Raw genomic sequence first — 16,311 nt, 5'->3', positions numbered from 1 at the left:
TATGGAGCAGGGGATGGCAGAGTGAGTGTCCACACCCGCACGAGTCCAGGTGAGCAGGACCTGCTGCCTGAGCGTGCACACAGAGCCAGGAGAGGCTCCCGATGACGAGGCTGGGCCTCAGCTCCCTCCTCAGCTTGCCCACTGGCATGGGCATGAGGGGAGCTGGAAGTTTGGAGCCATTTTTTCTCAGAGTCTACCTTAACTGTCCTTATTACCTGAACTTATTTCCTGGCTTGGTGGGCTCCAGTCAGGAGCCACGACATGGGTGTGTCAGCCTGGCACGGTCACTGTCTACAGGGCTGAGCTGTAGTGGTAAGAGATCACAAAGAGTTCAGCAGGAGTAGTTTACAATCATCTTTCAGTTAACAAACACTGCTGCAGCACACAGTGATAGGTATTTTCTTTTTAAACCAGCACAGCAGGTAGTGCTTGACAGAGCAGAAGGGTTTTGCTGCCATTTACGCCATCCTGGCCGCAAACTGGACATGTCTTGAAATGCTCTGCACACTAAAAATTCCTGCCTCTGTCTCAGCCAGTTCCTGTCACCTCCTCAGCCATTTCTGTCCCCCATTCTTGTGCGTTCTTCATGTGCCTCTGCAGACAGCACTGAGTCTCTGCCTGTCCAGTGTCCTTGGCGCCACTGTAACTGTCTTTTCCTTGGGGAAGGAATGCCACAGTATTACAGGAAACACAGCAGTAATTCCTGCAAAGTGCTGCTAAATAAAATAAGGAGACATTGCTGGTACAGTAGAAATGCTTTCTAGATTTACATGTTTTCCAACAGTGAGCCTCAAACTAGTTACAGAAAACTGCCAGGTGGTTGTGGACACATCAGACTTTGCTCTTTGTCTTCCCTGCCCTCAGCCTCTGCCCAGGTCCAGCCTCTGCTGGATCTTCAGCATGTGCTCAGCGAGGTGCTGGGGTCCTTGGCTCCTTCCTCACATGTCTTTGGGCTACAGTTCCAGGTTTATCTCTGTCCTTTCCTTGCTGCCAGGCTTTTGAAGAAGCACAGTGGGGCCTTGTTTGCAGCTGAGCCCTCTGTGTTGCATCAGGTGTTCTCGGGCTGTCAGGGTCATACATTGATGTATACAGTTTTATTAACGTAAGTTTTGATTTTTGCCTGGGGATGTTATCAGCACGCAGTGTACAGAACCTGCTGTCTCTGCACAGGATGAGCTCTCATCTTGTGTCTGGGTTGGTGGAATGGTACTTTTCTGCCTGCAGCAGGGGTGACTGAGATGTCTGGTGTAAGAGACTCAGGGGAGGACAAGGCCAGGAGGAGAGGGGGTGTGACCTATGAGCTGGTCACTTGCTGCTCAGCCAAGTGTTTTGCTCCTATTTACACTGGTTTGGCTCTCTGGAGTAGAATTGCAAAATATTTTGAATACCTTTTTAGTGAAACAATGTGGGACAGTCAAAGAGGGAAAATACAGAATTTTGATGTTTGGGGTGTGCTCCTGATTGTGGGAGGTGCCTCTTGGAGTTGTGCAAGGCACTGAGGCAGAGTGCCTGATAACTGTCCTGTGTGTGTGTGATGGTGCTGTCAGGGATGTGACTGACAGGAGGCAGCACAGGGATCCCAGCACCTGCTGTGAAAAGGTGACAGGCACAGCCATAGCACTGCTGCAGTCCTGGATGCAGATGTACTTCCCTTGCTGCTGAGGCACAGAGCTTTTTCTGCATGAGGATTTGGGGTGGGGTTTATCACACATTAAAATGAATTAATGCTTATCTGAGTCATGGGCTATGCAAAACACAGGGGAGGCAGAGCTCTAAAAACAAAACCTTCAGAGCTGAAGTTCCCATCCTTACCCTGTGCCTCTGAATTACCTCTCTGGGGATCAGAGGCTAGCAGGTATTTCAGAAAGCAGTGGATATTTCCAGCCTCTTAGCTAAGCCTGTGGCAGCTGATTAATGCTGCTCCTTTGGAGCTGCTTCTGGAACACTGTGGATTCCATGCTGAAATGGATGCTTTGTGTTGCTCTGGGGTTGGGGAAAGCCAATATTCATGATCTCTGGGAGAATTCGGCTTGGTGGGAGCTCTGCCTTCACCCCTCTGTGGCCTCTGGTAATGCCAGAGGTCACTGAACCCTCAGTGTCTTGTGCTAGAGCTGTTGGTGGTGGATTCTGCAGTGTCTTGAGTCAATGTTGTTTATGCCATAGCCTTTGTTTTCTTGTCTCCATTCTTGGATGTGACTCAAGGGTTTTTTATCCAGCAGATGATGATTTAACCAGAGTGAGAGTTGGCCTCTTTTCTAAACCTTCATGGCACTCCCCGAGGCTTGTGTTGAAAAACTAATACCTGTTTACATCTCCTGGGTGTCAGATCCCCGAGGGTGGTGGTTGAAGTGTGGGCAGCTGATTCCTCTCGTTGGCTGCTCTCAGCTCTGCCTCAGGCTGGCATGGAAGGGCTGGAGTCAGATAAGCAGGAGGGGAGGAGGAGCCGTCTGTTGCTGTAGCTCAGCTTGTGGTGTGCTTGTCCTTTAGTGACCCCAAGTGTCTGTCAGCCCGTGAAATGGCATGGGGAAGATTCATGGCTCCCTTCAGCACAGCCAGTCGTGAGGAGTTACACTTTCTGTCATTATAGGTGTCAAATCAGCAGTGCTGGCTGCTGCTGCGGCTGTGGGGGTGGGGGGTGGTTTTGTTGCTGATTTCCAACCCCCAGCAATTCCTCAGCTTTCTCAATGTTGTTTTTGCAGAGGGAGATCATCTCTTTAATTCATCAGAGTATTTTGCTGTTGTTGTTTGCTGCTTTGACTCTTCTAGATAACCGTGTGTGGCAAAGCAGGGACAGCCTGGCTTGGGCAGGGTCGCTCCCCTGAGGCAGAGCAGACTGTGCTGGCAGAGGAGCTGCCATGTTTGGCAGGGGTTGAAATGAAAGATTAACACTTTGCTTTTGTTCCCTCAGGCACCTTAAGGATGTGATCCTGCTGACAGCTATAGTCCAAGTGCTGAGCTGCTTCTCGCTCTACGTCTGGTACTTCTGGCTCTTGGTAAGCCCCAGCCCTGCTGTTTTCCATCTTGCTCTGCATTGTTGCTTTCTTTCCCTGTCTTCAGGATGGAGGACATTATTTATCCATTTCATTTCAGTGTCATGTTTCAGGCCTGAACTACTTCCTGATATGGTTTTTAATCTCCTTGTCACATCTTGTTTAAAATTTAGGCTGAACAAGGCAAAGAAGTCCTGATCCCTCTGGGCCAACCACGCAAAAACTAGGCTGGCCTTTGTCTTTCCCTCTGGTCCCATAAATGGGCAACAAGCAACATGAGGCAGATCAAAGCTGTCTTGGTGCACAGAGTCTTTCTGTGTCTGTAACAAACAGTGTTTCATCATGTTTGGCTCTTTGAGCCATTCAGCATGCACCAAGGCTGGGATCTGCTGCACACTGTGCCTTTGGGTAGATAAAATGAAAAGCTACAGGCTTTCATTCCCCTTAACACACCAAACCTTTTCTGCTCCTTAAACATTTGTCATGTGTCCAGCTAAAACTGTGTGAGCAGAAGGAGAAAAAATATCTCCCATTTAGTTTAAAAGCCCCACATTTGCTTTGAGGATATCCCACAGAGGTACAGAAGGCAATTGTGGGAGCATGGAAAGTTATCTCAGTTCAGTCCTTGATCTTATTTCAGTCCTCACCCAAAATTCCTCTCTAGCTGGCCTGGCAGAGGGCAGCCTAGACTCGGCTGTCCCTTGGAGACCATCTGGATTGCTTTTTTCATAAATTCAAAGAAATGTGGGTGTGTTTTCTGAAGGAAGGAGAGGCGGAATGTCTGGACAGTTGGATCCCTCTGGGTAATTCAGACCTGATGCTGGGATTTCCATGCATGAAGTCTGAGCTCTGTATGCATTCCTCAACCATGGAATGAAACCAGGCCGTTTATTTTGGGCACCTGCCACTGCCTTTGATTTCCGTGCACCCTGAGATGCCTCCAATCCAGCTGCTTTGTGTCCCTCAGAAGGACCAGCCCTCCTGTCCCTGAGGAGGGACAGGAGTTTGTGGCTGAGTTTGTGCCACGTGTGTTTTGCAGGCTCCGGGGCGGGCTCTCTACCTCCTGTGGGTGAACATCCTGGGGCCCTGGTTCACAGCCGAGGCCTCGCCCGCTGCTCAGGAGCCCAACGAGAAGAAGCAGCGGCGGCAGGAGCGCCGGCAGATGAAGCGCTTCTAGCCCTGCCTGGGCACAGATCAACACCCTCTCCCATCTCCATGCTGTTATTTCATCAGGGATGCGACCAAAACCAATCCAGAACCACCGCAGTAGCTCTGTTGCCCTTTGTCACTGCTGCCATTCCGACAGAAAGGCCGCAAGAGACTTCCCCTGGTTGGGTCTCGGCGTGGGCTGAGGCCTTGCTCCTCGGGCTGACAAGGGGGTGATGCTGGGATGTGTGTAAATATCTTTTTAAAGCAGCGCTGTATTGCATTCAGCGTTGGGGAGTGCAATGCTGGAGGAAATAGTACATTAAAGAGCAGAGTCTTAACTGACCGTGCTGGCAGTGGGTTTGTGCAGGGGAGCTGTGAAAAGTGCCAGCATGTTCTTGGAGAGCTGGACTAGAGGGGAGCAGAATCCCCAGTGCTCTCCTTTCCCAAGCTTTGTGCTGCCCTGCCTGCTACAGCCTCTACACCCTGTGAAGAATCTGCAGCTGCCCTGCAGGATCAGGAGTGAGGGGCAGCTGGGGATGCTGAGAACAGGGCTTGCAGCCAAACTTGGAGCTTTTGGGATTGAGCCTGAGCTCTCTGGGGCCACAGACTGGCCTGTGCTTCCTTTGCAGGAGCTCAGTGGGATGCAAGACAAGAAGCTGTGGGGTTTGTTTGGTTTGGGTTTTGTTTTGTTTTCTCTTAAGAGGGTACTCCCAGGGGTGCCATGACTGCTCCAGTTTTTACTTTTGCCTGATTTGATGTACTGATGTCCTTGTCCAGTATGTTGTTTGTCACAGTCCATGACCCCTTCCAGCCCCTGACACACCAGTTCAGACCATGCAGCTTTGCCTGTGCCAGCAAGAGGCACAGTGGGTGTTCACAGTGGTGCCAGCCTGGGTTTCGATGCTATCCACAACCTTTTGCCCACACGTCTTTTCCATTACATCACCTTTATTACACGCTTTTTTCCTAACATCAAACCCAGTCCCCACCCTGAGTCCTCAAAGCCAGGCAGGGTGGCCATAGCTGGGGTGCAGAGCTGGGCAGAGATTGGTAATGGGGGATTCAAGTCCTTCCTGCTGCTGGTGGAGGACATGAGGGATGGGGTGGGGAGGGGAAAAGGCATCAATGGGGCGATCTGTGGGTGCAGTGCAGCCCTTATTCCCTGCCAGGCACAGCCCAGAGCCCCCAGCCCTGTCTCTGGCCCCAAGTAGGTGCCCCCACAGTGCTGGGAGCACTCCTGGTACCCTACAGCAATCCCCCCATTGCAACTCCCCCAGCACAGCCTTCTGCACTCGAGGGACCAGCACATCACCCCAACTCTGCCCTCACTCTCCCTGAACCCTCTTGTCTGGCTCCCCAAAGCCAGGTGGAGCAGCACAGGCATCCCCAAAATACACAGGGAGGATGCAGGGGACACATCAACACAACCACACGGGCCCTTGGCCGCGCTACCCTACACAGCGCTACATGCACAGCGCCCGCCTCGGGCTCTGCCCTCCGCTCCAGCCCCAGTAAAACCCAGTAAACAGCACCAGTTACACCCCTGGGGTGCTGCTTCAGGGGGTGCCCCTCAGTCAGGCAGCAGCTGCTCCAGCTCTTCCTCGTTCAGGCCATTGGTGGTGACAATGTGATCCAGCTGCTTCATGTACCGCTCCAGGTCCTGCATGAAGTGGGGGATGCGAGCCTTCTCCAGGACCCCAAACTCCTTCAGCCGATTCACATCTTCATAGGACACCTGGAAGGAAGGAGATGGGGGTCAGTCCCCTCCACCCCAAACCCTGGCAGGTGCCATGGGGGGCATCTGGTGCCCTTGCAGCCACCCTGGGTCAGTCAGAACATCCCTGCTGCTCGTGGGGAGGCAGTAGGAGAGCTGCTGGGGGTGTGGGATTTGCAAGGATTTGCAGGTTTGGTAATTTTCGGTCACTGCAAGGACAGGTGACAGCAGGACTGCTGTGGCCAAGGGCCAGAAAGGCTTAACCTGCTGGGTTAAGCCTCTTCCCGAAAGTCTCCCACAGAGGATTATGGATTGTCCTGTCCTTCCTTGCATCCTACCCAGCACAGCCTTTCCCTGGTACACAGAGATCCATGAGCTCAGGGAAAGACAAAGAGCTGAAGGGCTGCCAAGCAAGGGCTGGTTTTTGGGAAGCCACGAGATTCAGGGAGCCTGTGTGAACTTTGGGGTGGGATGGGATTGTGGGATCAGCCACCCCCTGCCCACCCTCACCCTGGCTCTTACCTTTCCAAGGGCAGCCAGCAGTGGGAAGTCGATGGTCTGCCGATGGCGCAGGATGCGGAGAATGCCGTCCAGGTACACCTGGTCCTTACTGAAACAGCCTGGAGCAGCAGAAAAGGTCTGGGAGAGGGCTCCTGGCTTCTACCACCCTCCCCTTGCCTGAACGTTTGCTGACCACAATAACCAGAATGTGGGCACTGCCCACGAGTGTGCCAGGGCTCAGGACTGCCAAGTCCCAAGGGGTGAGCACTGGGGAGGCAGCCGGGTGCAGCCAGAGCCACAGACCCCACTGGGATACTTCCCAAGTAATCACCAAGTAATTTTTTCAAAGGATAAACCACTGCAAGCATCCAAATGTAACCAAATGTAACCAAATGTTTCTTCTCCTTCGCCTGCTGCTTCTCCAAGAGTTTGTGCCACTCCCATGGAGAGGGATACAGGCACTGGGGGCTATGGCTGTGTTGGGAGGAAAGGGTTAAAAGCAAAACTCTAATCTGGAGGATTGTAAATTGCTGAAGTGACCTTGCACCTGGGTGTAACTCTTGATAAGCTTGTGAACAGCAGGCTGGTGACCCTTTGATCTTGTGTTCCTCTGCCCAGGTGTTGGGTGTTGCTCTGGGGATCCCCCAGTCAGCGAGGTAATGCAAATAAATTTACTTTTTGTGTTCTAGCCATGAGTTTGTGCCTGTTCTGGCTGCCTGTGCCAACTCACACTCTACAGGACTGGTGATGCTTAACCTACACAGCAGCAGAACATACCACACTCTGTTTTTTCTTAAAACAACAAAAAAGAAATATATATGATAAGTCAATAGAATTCTTCCCAAAGCTCAGTTGACCCCCCCAGTGGTACCTGGCTGTGAGGTGTCCGTCTGGCCCCGCTTTGCCCGCACACAGTACTCCCACCGGACCCCAGCATCCTGCACGTACTGCTCCAGGTCCTGGAAGAGGGCAGAGAAGGAGAGGTGGCTGGCCCTCTCGATGGTGTAGTAGAGCAGGGCAGCCCGCCACAGGAAGGGCTGCTTGCGGAACAGGACGCTGTGCAGGCTGGCCAGGCCCTCCTCCGTGGGGTTGGCGGGCTTCAGGCTGTACTGCTTGCGGCCCTCGGAGCTGTGCCACGGCTGCCGCGTGTTGTTGACCCCCCGGATGTAGTGGGTGCCTGGGGAGAGGGGACAGGAGTGAATGCCCAGAGCGTCCCCCAGCTCTGCCCCCGCCCACAGCAGCCCAGCTGACCGATCTCGTGGCGCAGCATCCCCTCCAGCCAGTGCTGCCGGGCTCCGGCCAGGTTGATGGCCAGCGTGGGCCGGCTGTCCTCCACCATCATCACTGCCTGCGACAGGAGGTCATCGGTCAGCTGCACCACCACCTGCAGGAGGAGGAGGAGGACACGGCCATGAGCGGGGCTTGGCTCTCAGCACAGGCTGAGATGGTGGCAGATGGTCAGAAATATCCATTGACAGCATGGATGGTGCTGTTTGGCACTGCTGCACCATCACTGGGCTGTGCTGCAGCTCCCCAAAGGAATGACAGACAGCAAGAGCCACTGGGGGTGGGGGGATGAGAGGAGAGAGATGATCTCATGCAGGGATGAAGTAGCTCCTTTAATATCTTTACAGCCAACAAAGCTGAGCAGACACTGTGGGGGGAGCAGGCAGCTCCTGGGCAGCCTCCTGCAGTGCCCCTCTGGCTCCAGCATCACCTCCCCAGCTTGTTCCCATGGGCTCCCCAGCCCTTTGTGGCCACACAGGATGGACATCCTCTGGAGAGCTGCCTGGTCCCCCTTCTGCATCCCCACTGGCAACGGGATGGGGCAGCAACTTTGGCCATCGAAACAACCCCACTCTGAACATCCAACAGCTTTATAATGGCTCTGCACTCCCCACGAAACATCTCCTGAGGGATCCAAGGTTTTGGCTCCATTTTTAAGGACTTCTCCACAGATTCTCTCATTTGAGGCTTCAAGACATGAGCAGTGAGGATGGCTCCATGCCAGTCCACCCTCACAGGAGGAACCATATGTGCTGGCCACAATTCACAGCAGGGATGGGCATTGCATGTGTAGGGCTATTCAGTATTTTTATACAGAGAAAATGGTATTTTGAGAAACTTTGCTATCACAGGTGCTGGAGTGAAGAGAGCTGCTCACCAGAAGTTAACTTGCCAGCCTGCAGCACTTTCTGAGCACTCGACTTCAGATCTGCAGCAACTCAAAGCTGCAGCACCACCAGAGGATGGTTGCTTGGAGCTCTTGTATCTGAGGTTTGGCAGTGGCAAACCTCAGGATAGCAATCAAAATCCCCTACATACCTATTAACTCTATAAACCACCTGTTATTTCACAACTGATACTTTTCAGGATGAAAGCATGTGCCTGTGTTACAACATGACAATTCTTCTCTTATTAAAAAAAAAGAGAGGAGACTGAATTGGTTAGCTTGAAGTCAGATTTATTATTATTATTATGAAAGCCAAAAGTGCAGCCTAACAGAGTCCACCACTGGGCAAACAAACAGCATCAAATACTTACAGTGCAACTGCTTACCTGGGTTAAAATATATCAGTGTGAAAAGGAATCCCTCCAGTGCTGAGCCTTGTCAGTTCACCTCTGACTCCTCATGCAGAACCAGCCATCCAGGAGCAATGGAAAGGGACTCTGGACAGTGCCAGAAACCACAGCTTCTTATGCTGCCCACTGGCAGCCCTTCTCCTGCTACAAAACCTCATCCTGCTGAGCAGCACCACTTGCCTTATTTTGGGATCCTCCAGCTTGGCAGGTACAACCAGGGCTGCAACTCCAGCCAAAGAGCAGCAGGACCAGCTCTCCAGGTCTGTGACCTCTCTCATTCTGAGCAGCATCCCCAGTGCATCCTTGTGGTCCATGGTTTTGCTCAGCTTTTGTGGTGCACTGATGGAGAAAGAGCTCATCCCAAGGAACCAAGGGAAGGCTTCTGGTGGTCCCCATGGCACTGGGGTATGGGTTCCTGTCTCTCCTGGCATTGCTCAGGACCTCTGACACTGAGCAAGCAGCTCAGAGGTAGAGGGAGGCCTTTGATGGGATCCCAAGAGACAGCAGCTAGCACTGTTTAGGCTGACAACACTCCACAACCCCAGGGATTGCCATGCAGCACTTACCAGTGGGGCCAGGTGTTTCTCTGCTGCAAGCTGTGAGCCCACTGAAATCCACATGGAAACCTCTGGCAGCATCATGTCTGTCCTAAGTCAGAAGAAAAGCAGAAGAGCTTCAGGATCTGCAGCTTGGACTCCAACAAAGCAGCTTTTGAGGGCACAAATTTAATTCCAGCACGAGCACTTACCCAGGAGCGGTGCTGGGAGCGGGATCCTGCCTTTGCTGATCGGTGCTGGGGACAAAGGGCAGCTGCAGGGGCTGCACCAGCCTGGCCACGCTGCCTGCCAGGGCTGCCCCTGGGCAGGGACACACCAGCTGCTGTGCTCTGGGCTAACACTATCCCACAGGAGGTTCTTCTCTTTTGAGCAAGCCACCACGATTAGTACGGATCAGGGAAGCAAAGGGCACGGCAGAACAGACACAGATGGTGAAAGTCAGGAATCAGAGATACAGGTGCAGGGAGGGAGACACAACCTGAAACCACCCAGCTCCCTGACAGGGTGTGAGATTATCAGTGATGCAGAAGTCTCAACAAGTTTTGGTGTTGTACAGGGAGCAAGTTCTGCCAACGTGGCTGTATCGAGAGCAGGTGAAACCCTTGTCTCTTCTACCCCAGACACATCCAGCAAAATTTCCATTGGATAGAGAGGAACAAACCAATGCTTTCATTGTTTCCAAAGCACTTATCAAAGGCCCCAGATAAAACAGCCCCACCGACGTGCAAACAGTGACTGAACTCTGCGTTGCCTTGAATCACAGAATGTCCTGAGCTGGAAGGGACCCACAGGATTCATTGAGTCCAGCACCTCTGAGCCCAGGGACAACTACACAGGGCTGGAAGGAAGCCAGTTGTACACCAATACGTAAGAGAATCAATGGCTTTTTGCCCAGCTAGGGCTCAATTAATGGAGAACAGAGTAGCTGTATTTGATCAATTAATAAACCCAAGAGATAGAGCTCAACTAGCAAGGTGTAAGTGCAGGTCTGTAAGACTGGCAGCTGCTTGGCTGGGTATTGGGACTGGCTCTGGGCACTCAAAGGCAGATGAATTATAGGAAAACATCTGCAGAAATCTGTTCTGTCCCAAGCAAAGGCTTAGGAGGACCAAGGTGCCAAATCCACATCCCAGGAACATCCTCAGGAGGCATCAGGGCAAACCAAGGGTGTTTGAGAAGGAAATGAAATATCCTTGGGCAGGAAGGACCTCAGGGGAGTACTCATTCCTGCTTTCCCTGCATGGAATGCACTGGGTACCACTGGGTGAGGTGATACTTTGGAGAAATGCTCACCAATAACCCTCTTTGGAGACAGAGGTGAAAAATCAGAGATAGGAAATAGAGTCTGGCCAAGAAGCAGTGGTGAGGAAGCCCCCACACCAGCCAGCACTGCACAGTCCGTGGCCTGCAGCCAAAAACCCCAGGGAGCCCTGCAAGCCAACCCACACAAAGCCAGGTCCAGAAATCCTTCTCAGACTTGGAACCCAGGATGGTGAAAGTGTTTTGCCCACACCTTGCTGGCAGAAGGGATAAAAAAAGCTCCTTAATGGCAGCTGTGGCATGCTCCATGCTGGATGCTGCAGGGAGTGCAGAGAAACCAGGTTAGGAGATGTTGAACTTCTCCCCTGGCTCCATCCCACGTGGCTACTGTTGTATCTTAACCACGCATTTCCCAGCCTCAAAACCCAAGCCTGGGGTTTCAAAGCACCATAACCTGCATGTCCTGCAGGACACCAGGAAATCTCCTCCCCTGGCTTTGCTTTTAGACATGTGGGTTAAGGCAGCTATCAGAGAAGTCTGTCCTCCCACTGCCAACAGCAAGAAATGACTTCCCAACAGTAATTGATGCCTCATGCACGCAGCAAAAGGCTCCTGGCATGGCCATGCAGACAAGCAGCAGCTGCTCCCTCTCTCTCAAGCACAGAAGGGAGATACACATGGAAAACATCACAGGAAGTTTGGGGGAACCAGCACCCAAGTCCTAAACCTGGAGTATGGTGAAGCTGGAGGTAAAAGGACACCACTGCTCGGAGCAGAAAAGCTTCCTCTTTGTAACCAAAACATTTCTTAATCAGAGTCCTTTTTATCAGAAAATAAATATTTTGCTGTGTTTTACAAGTGATAAAGCAGGGATGTGGATTACCTCTCCCACACAGCCCTCCTTCTGCATGTACTTTCGGATCACAGACCAGATCTGGCACTTGCTCAGCAGCCGCCCGCCCGTGGCCACCTCGAAGCTCTCGTAGGTCCCGTACTTCTCCAGCACAGCACGGATGATCCTGATGGCCTGTGGCACACAGAAAGTACAAACATAAGCACAAACACCTCCCTGCTTACAAATACAGCCTAAAATCCCACATGCAACAAACCCAGTGAAGGCAACCCCGATTAACCCCTCTAAAATACCACGTGGTTTTGCACGACCTAAAAAAACAAGAAGACTGAGCTGGCTGGAGGTGGCTACCAGGACAGACAGACACTTCACACAATCAGCATCACCCACAGCATATTCCTTCTGCTTTCTGTCACCCTTGCAGGCATCTCTTGCAGAAATGGGGCAAGCAGAAGAGAAACTGCATCGTCACAGCGTGGTTAAATCCATGATTATTTTCAATCTTTTCTGCTTTTAGTTCTCCTTGCAAACTCCAGTGCTTGCACAAAGATCTCCAGCTTCTGAGCTTGCTTTTTACTCCCAGAGTTTCTTACTCCAGGGCTGAATTCCAACGCAGCAGTGAGGCTGTGCATCACCCTCTGCAGTGATGCTGCTTCAAACAGCATCTCAGCACACCAGCCTGCTGTACACCCAGCAGCCTTCTAATAAAAGCATCACGTGCTCCATTATTGACATTAACATTGATGGAGCTTCTATAAAATATGAACATTTATTAGCCCATTTCCTCCCCAAAAAAGTGTGCTTCCATTGCAGACATTTTCAAGCAATTACTTTCTCCAGCCATTGGAATATATATTAATATATTAATATTAGATATTATATTCATATTATATTAGTACATATTCCAAAGCAGATGACTTTCAACCAGTTCTGGAGTTTTTCCAGCAGTTTTATTGCCTCTGCAAACTTGGCTGGGCTGCTGCCAAGCTTCCCAGCCCTGGACCACTTGTTGTCCCTCCCTAGTCCCTAAGGTTACCCAGGATCAGAAGATGTGTGCTCACCACCAGTACTGGTGCTCAAATCATCCAACACCCCATAAGAAAAGAGGAAATTGCTCCAGTTCTGCCAGGGGAGGTTTAGGTTGGATATTAGAAAAATTTCTTCATGGAAAGGGTTGCCAAGCATTGAAACAGGCTGCCCAGGGCAGAGGTGGAGTCACCATTCCTGGAGGCATTCAAAAGATGTAGATGTGGCACCTGGGGATGAGGTTTAGTGGTGGGATTGGCAGTGCTTAAGTAACAGCTGGACTTGATCTTAAGGGTCTTATCCCATCTAAACAATTCTATGATCCTCAGAGGGGCTTTAGGTCTGCATCTGGTGAGCAACCTCCTCTACCCCTGCAGAAGGTCCTGATTTTCCTTCCGTGAGCAGTTTTCACAGCTGGTTTTTATTCTCAAGTCATTTACTGAGTCTTTCCAGGAGAAGCTGTGCACAGTTTTTCTGCTGTCAGTTTTGTTTTCTGGGGTGCTGGGGTGGGGGATTTTGGGTTTTTTTGCTTTGTTTGCTGAACAATCAGACTCATTTTTACAGCACTGCAAGGTACCTTTAGCTGACCACTGGAGAAAAACAACCTTTCATCCTCCCACCCCTGTCAGCCACTTGCTCTCTCTCCTCCCAGGGGACCCAAATCACTGAGCCAAGAGAAACCCAGCAACAGCTGGTGCCCAGGAATAAGACAACCAGAGAGCTCCTTCCTGACCTTCAGAGCACATCCTGGTGAGCAAAATTCCTGAGATTCCAATGTCCTGAGCATCCCCAGATCATGCACCCAACATATGCAGTGGGACAACAAATCCTCCAGCTCTGTGCTGGTGCCACTCAAATTCACATGGCAAACCAGGGATGTGATCTCCAGGGAGATGAGCCTCCACAGGGCTGGAAGAATCCTCCTGGCTTATTTAAGTTTTCTATTAAGAAAATAAAATAACCCCCCAAGCACATGCAGAGCAGCTGGAAGCAGGGAGCTGGTGTTGGTTTCTCTGCTCATGTCCAAGGATGCTGACTTAGCAAAATGTCTTATTTATTTAATCTCCATGATTAATGAAGGTCTTTGAAAATAAAAGCAGTTTATAGCTAAGAGTTAGCTGCCAATGAAAAATGCTTCCCAAAATAAAAGAGACTGGAAGGAGGTTACTGCAGGGCAAGAGCAGAGGAACAGTGCCATGAATGCTGTCCCATCCCAGCCTCACCAGAAAACCTGGAGAAACATTGGCAGAAACACTCAACACTTAGTATCTCCTGCAAAAGCTTCCAGAATCCACAGTGGTTACAAACCTTCATTCCATTCATTCAAAGCACCGCCCAGAGAAAAATAATCTCAATTATTCATCTTTTACTCTGCAGCAAGCCAACTGCACCAAAGGAAAAAGCACAGGGAGAAAGAGCTCTGAGCAACTCATTTTAGTGCAAGTCTCAGAGAATAAAATACAGGAGGGAAATGCCAAAAGCTGAGAGGTCTTTGCAGGCGTCAGAGTGTCTCCCCTGCAAGAGCCTCACTGGCACCAGTTCATGTGGGGCAGAGGTATGGCACACACTGGGAATGACAAACTGCTCAGAAAGCTGTGTGCAGAAAGGGCCTGAATCATCTGGATAATAATCCAGGTAGAGGCATGGGCAGTGATGCAGGAAAAGGAAACATTCAAAAAACAATAAATAAATCAGTGAGGAAGTTGTTATTTGAATAAGTAACTCCTGACTGAGAGGTGCAAAGAAATACCTCCAGTGTGCCAGCCTGAATTTGGGATAAGAGGGGGTTTTTATCTGCTCACTGGTTCATGTGGCAGAAAGGATGCTCTTCCTAGAGGCAGGATGCTCACTCCCAGGTGCAAACTGGTTTTGGGACACAGCCAGCTCCCAGCTCCAGGCACAGGCTGAAGGAACAGAGCAGCTCTACTCCTGCAGCCACAAAAGGCTTGTTTGAGGGCACAGCACCCTGGAAGCACACTCCTACCTCTTCTCTCCTGATGAATGACCAGGAGCTGTTTTCTCACTGCCATCCCCATGGCAGAGAGCAACTCAGAAATGTTTCAGTAGTGTATAAGCCATGGAAACAGTTAAACAAAATAATACAGACTCCTTAAGTGGAGTCTTCACCAATTAATGTCATTACTGACCATGTTTGCTGATGCCTTAAGGATGCTGCTGCACTGGACAACCTTTAGGTCTTCCAGAAAACAAGCCAGACTTAACCACCAGGTAATTCAGGCTAAGGAGCACTTCCCTTGCTATCACCCATGTGCTCCAGCTCCTCTGCTGTTAGTTCTACAGCAACAAGTGCAGAAGCATGCCAGCAAGGTGTCCCTGATGGAGCACAGCTCCCAGCATAAGCAGGAGCCAGTTTGAGCATAGAAACACAGACTGGTTTGGGTGGAAAGGGACATTTGGGATCATTTAGTTCCAATCCTCCTCCATGGGCAGGGGCACCTTCCACTAGACCAGGTTGCTCAAAGCCCCATCCAACCTGGCATCACCCAGCAGCAGCATGACCCCTGTCACCATGGAGCAGGTACCATTCCTGCAGGTAGGTGAGGCCACTAAAACCTGAGGTTTAAGAAATCACAGGGTGAGTGTAATGAAGGCAGGATATCAAAGGTGCTAAGGGGAGAGGGATTGGGCACCAGCTGGGAGGGAAAGAAGGCCAGGTTTCACATGGACCGGGGGAATGGTGTTAAGTTGACTGAGGGTGGTTTTAGGCTGGACATTAGTAATAAATTCTTCCCTGTGAAGGTGCTGAGGCCCTGGCACCGGTTGCCCAGGGAGAAGCTGTGGCTGCCCCATCCCTGGAAATGTTCAAGGCCATGTTGGATGGGACTTGCAGCAACCGATCTGGTGGAAGATGTCACTGTCCATGGCAGCAGGGTGTGTGGGATAATTAGACGGTCTTTAAAACCCCTTCCAACCCAAACCATTCCAGAATTCCATGACCATGGACCATCTCCTGGCCAGCCCCACCAGGCTCCATCCCACACCGGTCCCTCCATTCTCCTTCTCTTCCCAGGCCGAGCATCCTTCCCCGGCCCCGCCTCACCTGAGCCACGAAGCGGTCGGAGGCGGCCCCGTACTTGTCCAGGACGGCGGCGGGCACCGGCTCCGCGTACTCGAACTGCGGGTCGTAGGCGAAGCTGGCGCGGAAGAAGCGCTCCCGCTCCGCCTCCACGTTCCGCGGCCGCAGCGCCACGAGCAGGCAGGGGCTGCGCCGCCCGCCGCCCTCCTCGCCGCGGCCCCGCGCGATGTGCGGCAGCGAGGCGGCGGCCCGCAGCCCCCCGCGCCCCGCCGCGCCCTCGCTCCGCCGCGCCCCGGCCCCGGTTTCCGAGAGCCGGCGGCTTCCCCGCGGGCAGCGCGGCGCGGGGGGCGGCGGCAGGGACGGGCAGGGGCAGAGCGGCGCGCCATGGCCCGGCCCGCCGGCCGCCCCCGAGCCCATGGCGGCCCCCGAGCCCATGGCGGCCCCCGAGCCCATCGGCGCCGAGCCCGCGGCCTCCAGCGCGGCGGCACCGGGCCGGCACCGGGGCTGCACCGGCTCCGCCCCCAGCACGCGCCGCCGCCCGCCAATCGGCGCCGCGCCCGCCGCGCCGCAGCCAATGGGAGAGCAGCGCAGAGGGAGAGCCCCGCCCCGAGCGCTGCGCTCCGCGCCGCGGGATCGGGGCG

At 52.4% G+C, this 16,311-nt stretch overlaps 1 protein-coding gene across 1 annotated transcript; it reads right to left on the bottom strand.

The window, feature by feature from the left end:
* Positions 1-5,067: 5,067 nt before the first annotated feature.
* MATCAP1 (microtubule associated tyrosine carboxypeptidase 1) lies at positions 5,068-16,087 on the bottom strand. Its single transcript, XM_066557781.1, has 6 exons — positions 15,695-16,087; positions 11,638-11,781; positions 7,606-7,738; positions 7,226-7,531; positions 6,376-6,473; positions 5,068-5,874 (listed from the first exon to the last, which is right to left on the bottom strand). Exons 1-6 carry the CDS (start codon positions 16,085-16,087, stop codon positions 5,710-5,712), a joined length of 1,239 nt encoding a protein of 412 aa, XP_066413878.1. The 3' UTR covers positions 5,068-5,709.
* Positions 16,088-16,311: the final 224 nt, after the last annotated feature.

The sequence above is a fragment of the Molothrus aeneus genome, chromosome 11 (genome assembly GCF_037042795.1).
Source record: "Molothrus aeneus isolate 106 chromosome 11, BPBGC_Maene_1.0, whole genome shotgun sequence".
NCBI lineage: Eukaryota > Metazoa > Chordata > Aves > Passeriformes > Icteridae > Molothrus > Molothrus aeneus.
This window is presented reverse-complemented; position numbering and strand designations above follow the sequence as displayed.

Coding starts and splice junctions, on each gene's coding strand:
- MATCAP1 (XM_066557781.1), bottom strand. CDS start 16,087: ATGGGCTCGGGGGCGGCCGGCGGGCCGGGCCATGGCGCGCCGCTCTGC. Junction 7,532..7,605: donor GATGCTGCGCCACGAGATCG/GTCAGCTGGGCT, acceptor CCCTCTCCCCAG/GCACCCACTACATCCGGGGG. Junction 5,875..6,375: donor TGCTGGCTGCCCTTGGAAAG/GTAAGAGCCAGG, acceptor CCTTCCTTCCAG/GTGTCCTATGAAGATGTGAA.